This window comes from Prorops nasuta, unplaced genomic scaffold (assembly GCF_024137725.1).
Source record: "Prorops nasuta isolate Cenicafe-Biocafe unplaced genomic scaffold, Cenicafe_Pnas_1.2 PNAS00067, whole genome shotgun sequence".
In the NCBI taxonomy this organism is placed as follows: Eukaryota; Metazoa; Arthropoda; class Insecta; order Hymenoptera; family Bethylidae; genus Prorops; species Prorops nasuta.
In genome coordinates this window covers 396,823-408,786 of record NW_027116864.1, presented here as the reverse complement: position 1 = coordinate 408,786, position 11,964 = coordinate 396,823, and the positions used below count along the sequence as shown (strand labels likewise).

The following is an 11,964-nucleotide window of genomic DNA, read 5'->3' as shown; positions in this document are numbered from 1 at the left end:
ACTTACTTTAACGTAAGGTTCTTATGAAAGCTGCGTGTGGAGGCTCTAAATTGGATTTACACTTAGGGACGCGGGCAATGCGTAAAAAGTCGCAATTGCGTTTTTCTATAGTGTATCGCTGCTATACCGATATAAGGATAGATCCGGACTAAATCGTTTGTCCGCTTAGGAAAGGCATTCTCGCACCTGCAGTAACTCTATAGTCTCTACGAGTGTTTTATGCGCATAAAAGATAAAAGAATATACCGGAGCAATTTAGCGCCTGCGAATAGCATTTGTGCGTGCAAAGATGCTCGAGCCTGGATGTTTCACTGTCCCATTACAGCTAAAGCGAAACGATTTTATTTTTATCCAGCCCAATGCTTTCTGTCTGTCAGTCTATCCTTACCCGCAACGTTCGATGCAGATTAATCGCAATGCATATATATATATATATATATATGTTTTATTTCGCAGTTTATCGAGGTCCAATCGAAGAACTGGCATAAATATTTAATGAATTTACAAGAGCAGTATATTTCAAAAAACCGCGGCGGTCCATGGATAAACATTTTCGTCTATATTTAACGGTTTCATGCAAGGACTTTTTCCTGATCATTTTATTATCATAGATTGTAGAGTGATCCAAGGGCAACACGATTTAACCTTTGCACTATATATCGGGCGCCATCCCTTATAAGCATCACAAACCATTTCTCACGATTTTCCACCATAAAAATCTCTCGTTAATAGACAAAATCGTCATAGATGAATATTTAAAAATTCATTCCAAAGAAGCATCAGCGGTCTAAAGATTGATAAGTCCGGATGAATAAAGCCTAATATATTGTGTAATTATAAGACATTTTTAGCTGCGTGCTAGCATTTCAATTACAAATGCTTTAGGAATTTGTCATTCTACCACCGTAATTGCCCCCTTCTCTTATACCGTATATCAATCGTAGTTGTGTAAAGCGCCCCCTTTATGCATCCATACAGCATACTCGACTAAAAAAGTCGTTTTATAGTTATCTTTCAGTCATCCAATTGACTGAACAGTGACTGAAAGATGTCTTTAAGTCGCTTGGTGCTGTGTGGGTACCATTTACATATATTTACCTTACAATTTTAGTAACTGCTAAGACACAAATTTGTCGTGTTAAATGAGTCTTCTGAAATAGCAAACATTTGATAATCAATTCTTTAGTAAAAAGTACATTCTTTCTCAGGTGTCCACCATTATACGTCACATTTAACTATGTATTATTAAATGATTGAGAAAATAAGAGAGTATTGGGTAGAGTTTCTCCTATTAAAATATACATGTCCAGGCCCCCATCGTTTTTATAAGTGTAATAATAATACATTCGCGCGCGCGCTCCCTCCTACTCCTTTGATTAATTATTTATTTTCTTTAACTATCGGTTACTGTACTGAGACTGATTTATAAATTATCTGATTAATACGAGTACAGCACGAAATCGGTCACGTGTTCTGACGGTCGGAGCCATATAGTATAAATCGGACTTAAATGGACTTTTATATTTACATATATACGTTAATTGTATAAGGCGGCTCGTTTAATTCATCCATTGCGTAGGTAATCTTGTCTCTAAAATTACGATGAAATGTATCTTACCTGTATTAGATTCACTTCTCGATAAAATATGTTTTATATTTAAGTGGATTTAATAGCAATAAAAGAGTATTAGGACTTTAATTTCCTCCTTCTTGTAGAAGAGCCTTTTTGTTTAACGGGACTATTTGCGCGCTAAGTATTCATTGCGAGGTATTCGGAAAAGCTGCACCACACTCACGGCTGGGTGCCTAGTGGACAAACTATATAGCCAGGCAAATCGACAAGAACGGAAAGAGGATGAAATTTTTAAAGAATTGACTCTTTAAATTTGTCTTGACCCACTCTCAGTTTAAGAGTTATTAGTGAATAAAAATTTCCTCATTATACAATTGGTTTGGATCGATATAAAAATCCTATCGGCTACCTTATAACTGGCCTATGGACGTTAAGATTTCAAAACGTGGAAGTGATACAAAAATAAACAGCTGCACACACACACACACACATGTATACTCATATATGTAGGTCTGTGATAGTAGCCGATATATAGCTCAGCTCTGGTCGAACGTACTGTAAAAAAAAAAACTGGCGAGTAAAAAGAGTCCATAAAATCGATGACAAAAAAAATTGAAATTTGTGTAATTCCTATTTATCAAGTTTTTAATTCGTATTTCTAAATTTTACCATTTTTCTTCTTTTTTATGAGAATGAGTTTAAACACGGCGTAAATACGAGTATATTTTCGGCGATAAGATGTATTATTTACTTATATAACACTGCAAATTATATTCTATAGTGGACGATAATATGACGTGTTTGATCACACTTTCATCGTAAAATGTGTACATTCAGAAAGAGGAATTAGAAAGCACAAATGCATATTGCGAAACATTCAATTCTTCTTATCGGTTTAATCGAGCGTATTGAAGTTTTGCTAGTTTCTACAATGTACGCGCGCTTGGAACTTGGAGTTAAACTATTACCGCTACTACAGATAGACAGACTCGAATGGACGCGTGTATTCGTTGTGTATTACTATCTCCACTTATGTGTGTGCGCGTGTGTGTGAAATCTAAGCCTTTATAGGCCAGTAATATATATATAGCCAATAGGATTTTCCCTACCGATTCAAATCGAGTGTAATGAGGACATTTTAATATATCGTTCATAACTTTTAAACCTAAAGCTGCTACTTAATAGTAAAGTAACCCTTCTTAAGTGCATGTAAATGCACTTGTGTAAAAAATTCATCGGTGCATTTAGTTTTAAACTAAGAGTGCATGGTAGGAAACAAATTTTAAGAAAACTTTTGCCTACAATTTTCTCCCTTGTCCAGATTGCTTGGTTTAATCTAGTAGCTAATAATCAGACACCTTGTATAAGTAACGATGGTATTATAACAAGAAGACGGGCTCTTAAAATTTGTCTGTTCGAGTGTATGGTCGCAGAAATACTTTATGGTACAATGAAAGAATTTCTTTGATCTATTATGAAGCTTTAGTCGGTGCAATTTAACGATAAATATCTATCAGACCCGCGCTTTTTTTGCGAGGAAAAAATATGTAGCTCGCGCAACTTGATTCTTTAATCGACAACCTGATTAGAGCGCAAAGATCCTTGGTGCGTGAAAGTAGACGTTCAATTTTTCAGTTTCATTGAAAGCCAGTTGACAAGGGTATATCCTGGAAACAAGAGCAACAATTCAGCATTTATAAACGTTGCGTAGCCCTATTAATAAATCAGCACCTAGCACCTTTTGACGCCGAATGAGAATACTTAATAGAACCAGAAATACACAACAATTCGAACCTTCTCCCTATTTCTAATTTCTTTACTTCCATTTAAAAATCGCATATTAATTATTTATTTTATTATCATATTATATATAATATAAGGTTTATCGACAATCTGCAATTCGATCAAATCCCTCAAAAACTAAGTACTTTAGGAAATATCTTAACAGGCAAGTTAATTTTTTTGAGCAATTTTGAAGATCATGCAAAGGTCACCTTGAGTTTAATTCCATTGAGAGTCTCAAATCTCCTTCCACTTGGAATTTAATCACATGAGTTAGTATTCTTATAGGGATTGTTTCGTTAAGATTATGAGTGTAAAATAAAAATAACAGACCAAATATACCGATTGCTAGGTATAAAAAGTGTGGTAATGAAAAGCAAAAATGATCATGTATTTTCCATGTTCATAATGATGAATTTAGCGTCCAATTTTATACGTTTAATTGCCAATTGAATGGAAATAATGAAATCGATATACACAAGTTTCTGTTTCGGTAAGTTTTTTCTTTGTAAAAATGGAATCTGCAACAAATATTGACAAAATATATGTTAATCTGTAGATAGAAAGATGATATGATTACATTTTCTTGATGTTACGTCCAATACTTTACGAATAGTCGATTCTTTTTTAAGAAAAGCCATTTTCGTCCGACTTTCATTTGTTACAAATAAATAAATTAATATATTATGAATGTCAAGATCTATAAGTATACATATATATATATATATATATATATATATATATATGTAGCACATAAGAGTTAATATTTAAATATTTAGAAGGGCCAAAAAATAGTTGATCTTTGAAACTTATTGGCAATTTCACATCACGATAATCAATGAAGATGAAGTACGAACTATGTTTTTTCCCGCTTTTGATCAAAGTTTTTGAGTAAAGTGTTAATATTTTTGTAATATACTTTTGTAACATATCTAAAGAGCTTTACAAAACATTGTATAACTTACTTATTGATTTAAGTGGATACGAGGATTTAAAATTTGAGATTAGATTTAGAAGAGCATGAAATATGTCTGTAATTGCAATGTGTAATGGACGTGTACATCACACTTTAAAGTCAAATTCATATTATGTACAATCTCTAATGAGAAATTCAAAATATCTCGTAAATGCTAGGATTAAATAGTAGATTCATACGTAGAGCAATCAAAGAAAACCAGATAAATCCATTTCAATCAAGTAGCACTAGATAAATCTATTTATTTTTTTCTGTTTTTTTAATCACTGGTATAGAAGTATACCTAAAAATATGTAATCCATATTTTTATATATGACGACGAAGCTTTATAAAATCTATCCATCGATTTTTATTGAAATATCACGTTGGGATAGATAACAATTTTTCAATAATAGTTTCAATCGGTGCGGTAGATTTATACGATTCCACCTGATTGCTCCACATATATATATGATTTTGGAAAACCATCAGAAATGAGCTGTAGAAATATCTGGTCTTGAAAAGTACCATGAAGGTTGGTACGAAGTATCGCATATTCTTCCAACTTATTTAAAGAGTTGTCGAAAATACTGGAACTTTTTAACATGGACGTTTACGATATATTGGGAAAAATTTAGGCTATAGGAGTTGGTGACCAAATGTTTATTTTATTCGCAGCAACCGCGGAAACCGTTTTAGCGAAACCGATACCTTTTAATGTATTAAGATTGAAGACACGAGCAATAGGTATATAGGAACATTATACCTCGCGTATTCACACTTTACCGTGTAGCATAACTGAAAATTTAAGCATTTTGTAAATATGCCTGTATTACATGGTAAACTGTCAAGTATTTTGAAGACATTTTTAAATAATCTATAAAAATATCAAATAAAACATGTAAAATACCATTTAAAGAAATGATGACCCTTTTATGACCTTGAAACCTCTCCTCAAAGTTAAACGAATATTATCATTTGATAGACTTTTAAGGTACTAGATATAGACAAATAACCGGTTTTTGCCTAAAACCCTTGGATTTCGAGATATTTGACCGTTTTCAAACTCTGGATACACCTTTTATCGTACGGTACGCTTGTCACATTATTTCTTCACCTCCTGGCGACGGAAGAAGGAAGATGGTCCAGTCGGTGTCCAGATGCATAAAACATACTGTGTACACCTCGCTCTTTAATAGTTGTTTTCTGTTTCCAAAGGCCATGTACGCGTTATCGCGGGATTGACAAGTGCCTCCGCTTTTCACTTTCGTAGATTCATCTAGCATTCGTTTAATGATATATACCACCTGGTATAAATAATCATAGATGCAAACTCTCCACTTTACTGTAATAAAAAGTTGCTGTATACATTTCTTTCCCCCTTTCAGTCGAACACCGCTCGAGTTGATCTTCGATTTGACACATAACGAGCTCTCGAAAGCGAGAAAACAAATACCATATGTCCTATTTGAGGTTGGATAGGGAATTTTTTTATGGGAATACCAATCTACCCCATTGGAGAGATCATCATCCCTTATCTGGTATCGCCACAAAGACAAGACGTATGATCCGTGATTCGAAGACTACCACTCCTTTACAGTTTAATGCAGAACTATTCGTCACGATGGCTGGAAATAATTATCGATCACGTACCGAAACTGTCAAACTATCCGATCAGTCTATGAAAAAGTAGGCTCTTGAGAAGGAATATGGCCTCCAGAGTCCAGTATGGAAAGCCGGGCACTGCGAAAGGATCCTCCATTCCTCTCCAAAGCTTCGATCCTACCTCTCGTGTGTACCGTCATCATCCCATGTATGAGAGGAGAGCATAGAGCCGCAGCCGAATCGAGGATTATCGAACAAGAATAATCCATCCGTTGACTGAGATCGCAGCTCGTCGAGCCGAAGAGAACGGATGAACATGTAGGCGTCAGAAGCTATACACTGATATTGGCAGAATTATTGGATTGGTTTTGAGGTGGAGCCTCCATTTTGTCCGCTATTTTCGTTGGCGGGAGAGAATCGTCATGTTTGTTCGAAACTGCCGTGATGTCGCGGGGGAAGTGGGGATGCGGTGGTGTTGCTTTCAGCCTCGTCTTGCTCCGAGAGTAGGGGAACGACTTGATGGTTCTTGTTGTCAGACTCGCTTGGTTTTCTACCTTGTCCAGCTAGGAGAAACGAAGATACTGGGATGTTGCCAGACGGAGTGGTTGGTGCCGATCTCGATAGCCAGCCCTTCGCCTTCGACTTCGCTTTACCTCTGGTGCCGACCGCATTCGGTGGTAAACCACCCAACGGCATATACAGTTTACCCCGAGTTCTTCGCGTCCTGCAGCTCCCCACCGAATCTTCGGGACTCGGTGATCCGTGGCTCGTGGTAGGCCTTGTATTGGTATTATTATTCCCTTGAATACGAACTTCGTCCCTTCCCACTCCTTCCTCCAGCGAGCTCCCCTCCCCTCGCGCAGATGGCAGCACCGTGCTGCGTCCTAGCGGCAACTGCGGAAGCTGTTGGATTTTATCCAGCAGATCGCGCAACTGTGGAACAGTCAGGTTATATTTTGGCAATACACTCGACAGACGGTGGTAGGGATAGGGATGGTGGTAGTTCTCTCATTGAGAATCATTCGGAAGGATCATTTGTTTAATGCTTCACCCCCCTGTGATAATACTTTTGTTTATCGCTATACGGACAAATGTTTTTAATAAAAGATGATTGACTTTAGAGGGGTCGTTAGATTGCATCGCTGGTTTAACCTTGGATGGATTATTCGAGCGTCGTGCAAAGGTCAATTTGAATGTCCCCCAAACGAAATGCTCCAAATATTATTGTTGCATATTCTGATGGCTGATATTAAGAATCCTCCCCTCTGAGCAGTATGTAGGGATGAACCATTTAACGCAACGGTTTATCAAATATCTGAGATCGAAGCTTTTGTATTTATCTCCGAGGTAATCGCGTATATACTATTTGAGCAAGTAAACGCATAAAATATATCATTCCATTGAAAGAATAATTCGATCAAAGCGATCATGAAATATTCATCCAAAGTCAAATCAATGACGTAAGCTAATGCCCCCCCCCCCCCCCTCGTAATAAAAGTTTCTTTATTCGAGAAGAAAACAGAAAATGATTATAGGGGTTTGGAACATTAAACGATTTAGCCTGAATTAATGTGCGGTTTGGTGGGATGTTATTGGGCATACCTCGAGAGTCGGGCTGGTCGCTCTAGGTGGCGAGCAGGGCGACTGTGGCGCCAGGCTAGATATATCCGAAGTTGTTCTGTGATTTGCTAACGATGCCATCGAGCTGCCCTCTGCATTTACGTTCCTGTCACAGGATCCCGTCGACAACTCGTCGATGCTGTTGTTGTAAGAGTAAGGTGGTGGGATTATGGTGTTTGCCTCGTTAACCATGTTACACATGAAACTAGAACTGAGGGAGTCCAAAGTGCTCGCGTGGGACAGGCTTCTGAAGTAACGCATGACGAAACCGGATGTACCCTTACCGGAACCATCGTCGTAACCGATTACCAATGGATAGAGATCTGGCTTCGCCGTCACCTTTAAATCAATCGACGTTTAATAAAATTTCTTTCAGGTCCAGTTTTATTGTATATGTATTGTTCACTAGGAGTAAACCCTGTCATTATTTTCAAAGATTATGATCAAATTTATAGGGTGGCCGGAATCAATTGTAACATTCAGATTTGACTCGGACCGTTAATGAAATTTAAAATCGTTCAGTGCCTTTCTTCAACTCTACAAGACGTTGTAGTTGCAATAGTTTAGAGCCGCCAATGCTAAGCCGCTACTTGTAGAAATGAGAAAATAAGATTTCTGCGCTCTTTTGTAAATATTTCACTTGTTATTTAACCTCGAACTGCTCGGTCAGTATTGTGTGACTATTAAAATTCGATACATGATTGAAATCGTCATTTATTTTTGTAGATTTTTCAATATCGAACGAGTTTTGAATAATATGAAATTACGTTGATGAGATTTTACTACGCAATATTTTGGAACGGGTGGTTTCAATAATTGTAACGTACAAGTAAACTGATGTCCTTTGTACCGTGTTAATTGAACAGAAGAACGATAGAAGTTTCTATTGCACCAAAAATGACTTATTGCATAATGCTATAAGTATTTTTCCGAGAAATTAAATATTTAAATGTTACAAGAGATACAAGTATTTTGCATAAAAAAAATATTATTTTTATAAAACAATTAATCCTTATTATTTTGTAAATTTACAAGTAAATGTCGTTTTGATTAATGCGTGTTAACATTCGTATGACATACTCGCTTTAACGAAGTATCTTCAACTACTTTTATATCCCTGCGCTATGGGAATTACGGGTATATTACAATTGAAACCCACGTGATGTCGAATGTAACAAATTGCACGTGGTACTATACCGATCGTATACGTATGGATTAATTAAAATATTACTTGGATAAAAATAAGTAAACTTATGCAGTAAGTATCACCATATTTTTTTCAGTTTTTCAACACGAGTAGGATCCTCGGTAAAAAATGAGACTGATTTTGTTAGAATTGATTCCAGTCTCCCCTGCTCGTATCTAACTGTTTCCTTCGATTACCTCATTGTACGGTGGTGGCAGGTTTTGCGCGAACGAGCTGCAACGACTGTAATGTGGTGGTGGAAACCAAGGACCCGCCGAAGTTCTCTCGGAGGAACAATCGTCGTCCGTAGTCGAATAATACGGCCGTTTACAGAGACAATAAACGATTAGGCTTGCCAAAGCCAGGCCCGCCAGTATCGCTGCCCTGAAAAGCAATTAAGGATTCTCGAGTAATAAGACAGGCAGCAAGATGTTGTCTAGAGTCAAGAACGATCAAGGAGCTTGCTTAAAAAGAGAAAAAAAAGAAAGAAAAAAGAAAAGGAACACGTATATAAATATATATATATATATATATAATACCAACCACAGATACCAGTGAGTAATAATCATGAATTTAAGCAGGCCCAAAATTGTTTCGTGAATTTGTGGAAAAACGGCGTAGCAGCAGCCGAGGGAACAGCACTCTTTTGGAGGAGAGCATCTGCAAGAGAAACGTCGAAGGAATGATTTAGCTTGATTTCAAAGGCACGAGAAATTGCAAACTTACACGTGTCCCCCATTGCACTGCTTGGAAGATACCTTGAAAGATAAAAGAATAAGAGGCGTTACAACAACGAGTCTTGATATCCCATGCATGCACCCTGCAACTATATATTACACATTTTCAACTTTCTTATAGGTATATATGTACGAAATATGCGAGAAAGGAATTCATGCGACTTGACTAGAAAATTGTGGGAAACAAAAGGATGAAGAAGAAGGAGAGGAAGGGATATATCTGCCCAAAACATCCATCCGCGTGTCTTTGAGGTCACATTGGAAAATTGATTTATGTATATAGTAGCGATAATTCGTGCCGAGGCTTTGCGCTCTCCTTAAGAAATAAGATACCAATCTGCCGGGGCTCGTTTCGAATTATTTTCACACCAAGGATGAATCGGCAAAATATTACGAACAGGACGTGATTTCCTGAATCCAACTAAATTTTATCGCTCGAAGGCCTTCCGCCATCCATTTAAAATCAGAAGGATAACTCACCCTGCTGCAGGCAGCGTCCGTCCTTTATTCGCAAACGAATTTCACAGACTTACGCACACACGCACGTACACGTACAGAAATTTCCCGTCAAATTTACCATTGAAAAATATTAGAAATTAGCATGCTCCGCGCGTAACATCGGAAACACGATAAACACTTTGTGAAAACTATTCATAATTGCAAAAGCATTATCCCACTGTTTATATATACTAAATTTCTCGAGCTCGCGCGTAAGACACATTTTATTAAATTACTCCGCGCACTATTGACCACAATCACGGACCTTTAATAATTGCTATTTAGCTGAATGAAATGTTCAAAATTTCATTCTGTATCCGGGCGGCTCCGTCCAACACGACAACATTTTACAGGAAATTTCTTTCCGTGCGACATGTGCGATATTCAATTATACAGCAACCGATGCGTATACAAGCTGAATGTCTACTTCGGTCTTAGACACGCGCGCGGTACGCAAGGAATGTGTGTGTTATTTGTGCTTGTGGATGAAAAATAGAGAGCGAAGGAGGAAAGAGGCAAACTTTCGCACACACATGTAACTCTGCGGAAAGGCGAGGCGACGACTGACGAGAAAAGGTTACAACTGTCGCGCGATTCGCGTTGAAAAATAACACATTTAACCTATATCTTTTACAGAAGGAGTTATTATGATGAAAGTTTCATTGGTGCGTATTTAGGAAGGGAGAGAATATTGAGATGCAGCAGCGGAAAGACGAAACGAGGCGAAACGCAAGCAGCGTGGAGAGAAACGACGTATTGATCGACGTGAAGTTGAACGCAGGACAACGAATAGGGAATATGGTAGCTAGAGAGGAAGATGGACGGGCAATATTGATAATCGAGTTGAGAGAGACTCGACGGGGAAGGTTTGGCTCGAGTTTAGTTGGATATCCTTACTTGATCGGACAGTAGCAGTGGCGTCAGGAATGCGGAAAAGACGAGCACGTTGGCCATGCGACCTGCAGCATGCACCATAATTCCACCACGCCGAGCAGAATCTAATTCTCTTCTCTCTCTCTCTCTCCTCCCACCCTAATACCCAACAACCCCAATCGACGATCATCCCTCCGCGCAAGTGTCAAGCCTGCACTACTGACCTGCGCGCCTTCAAAACCAGCCTCTGGCGCTGAAAATAATTTCTTTTCCATCTAGCACGTGTCTTAGCTTTCTCCATATGGCTAGGCGTATGCGTACGCCGACCCTTTATAGAGGACACGGTAGCAAAAAGCACGACCATCGATTACTATATCAACCACATGAGTATTTAAAACGATTAACACATGCAAAGTTAATAATAAAGCGTGTATTCCATGCATATATACCTATGTAAGTAAAGTAGGATTTCAACAAAAGTAATATATATAACATTTTAAATGTTCTTAAATCTTCAATGCTTATAGTGTTTCCTTCTTTTTTATGAAACTCCTTAATTTTTTTATTGCTTATAATAGACTTCACGAGATGCGTTCATTTGAAATTTTATATAGGTGTGTTTCTTAATCCCCCCCCCCCCCTTTCCACCATCACCTTCTGTTATTTTAGAAAAAACAAATTTGAGAGAAAACATAACACATTTATTGTGCTTTTCACTATTTATATCATGTAGTGGCAATAATTTGATTTTGACAAGTCAGAAGATTACATTATAGTTTTCATTAAATACCCTCCAAATTTTCCCAAGCATATATATATATATAATTGTTCTATAAAACACGGATGAATCACATTATTATTTATTGTAACGATATAACTGTAAACTGTTTTTCGATTAAAAACTCATTCCTTTCCTTCTATCTTATTATATATATATTCTTCGTAATCCTATATGGGTGAGAGTTCATTACGGCGTTAATTTCGAATAAAAAGCGTGCAGGAAAAATTAATTATAATAGCTAATAGGCTATAGCGCGGCTCAAAGGCATGGATAAACTAGTTTGAAAGTTTTTATGAGATTTATGGAAATTTGCAATAGTAGGTCTGGCTGCTTTAAGCACCGATTTCGTAAAGA

At 37.3% G+C, this 11,964-nt stretch overlaps 1 protein-coding gene across 1 annotated transcript; it reads right to left on the bottom strand.

Annotated features, from left to right (window-relative positions):
• Positions 1-2,195: 2,195 nt before the first annotated feature.
• On the bottom strand, positions 2,196-11,187 carry LOC136784721 (uncharacterized). The gene is made up of 6 exons (XM_066745592.1): positions 10,854-11,187; positions 9,448-9,547; positions 9,265-9,381; positions 8,919-9,105; positions 7,518-7,874; positions 2,196-6,848 (listed from the first exon to the last, which is right to left on the bottom strand). Exons 1-6 carry the CDS (start codon positions 11,017-11,019, stop codon positions 6,336-6,338), a joined length of 1,440 nt encoding a protein of 479 aa, XP_066601689.1. The 5' UTR covers positions 11,020-11,187; the 3' UTR covers positions 2,196-6,335.
• Positions 11,188-11,964: the final 777 nt, after the last annotated feature.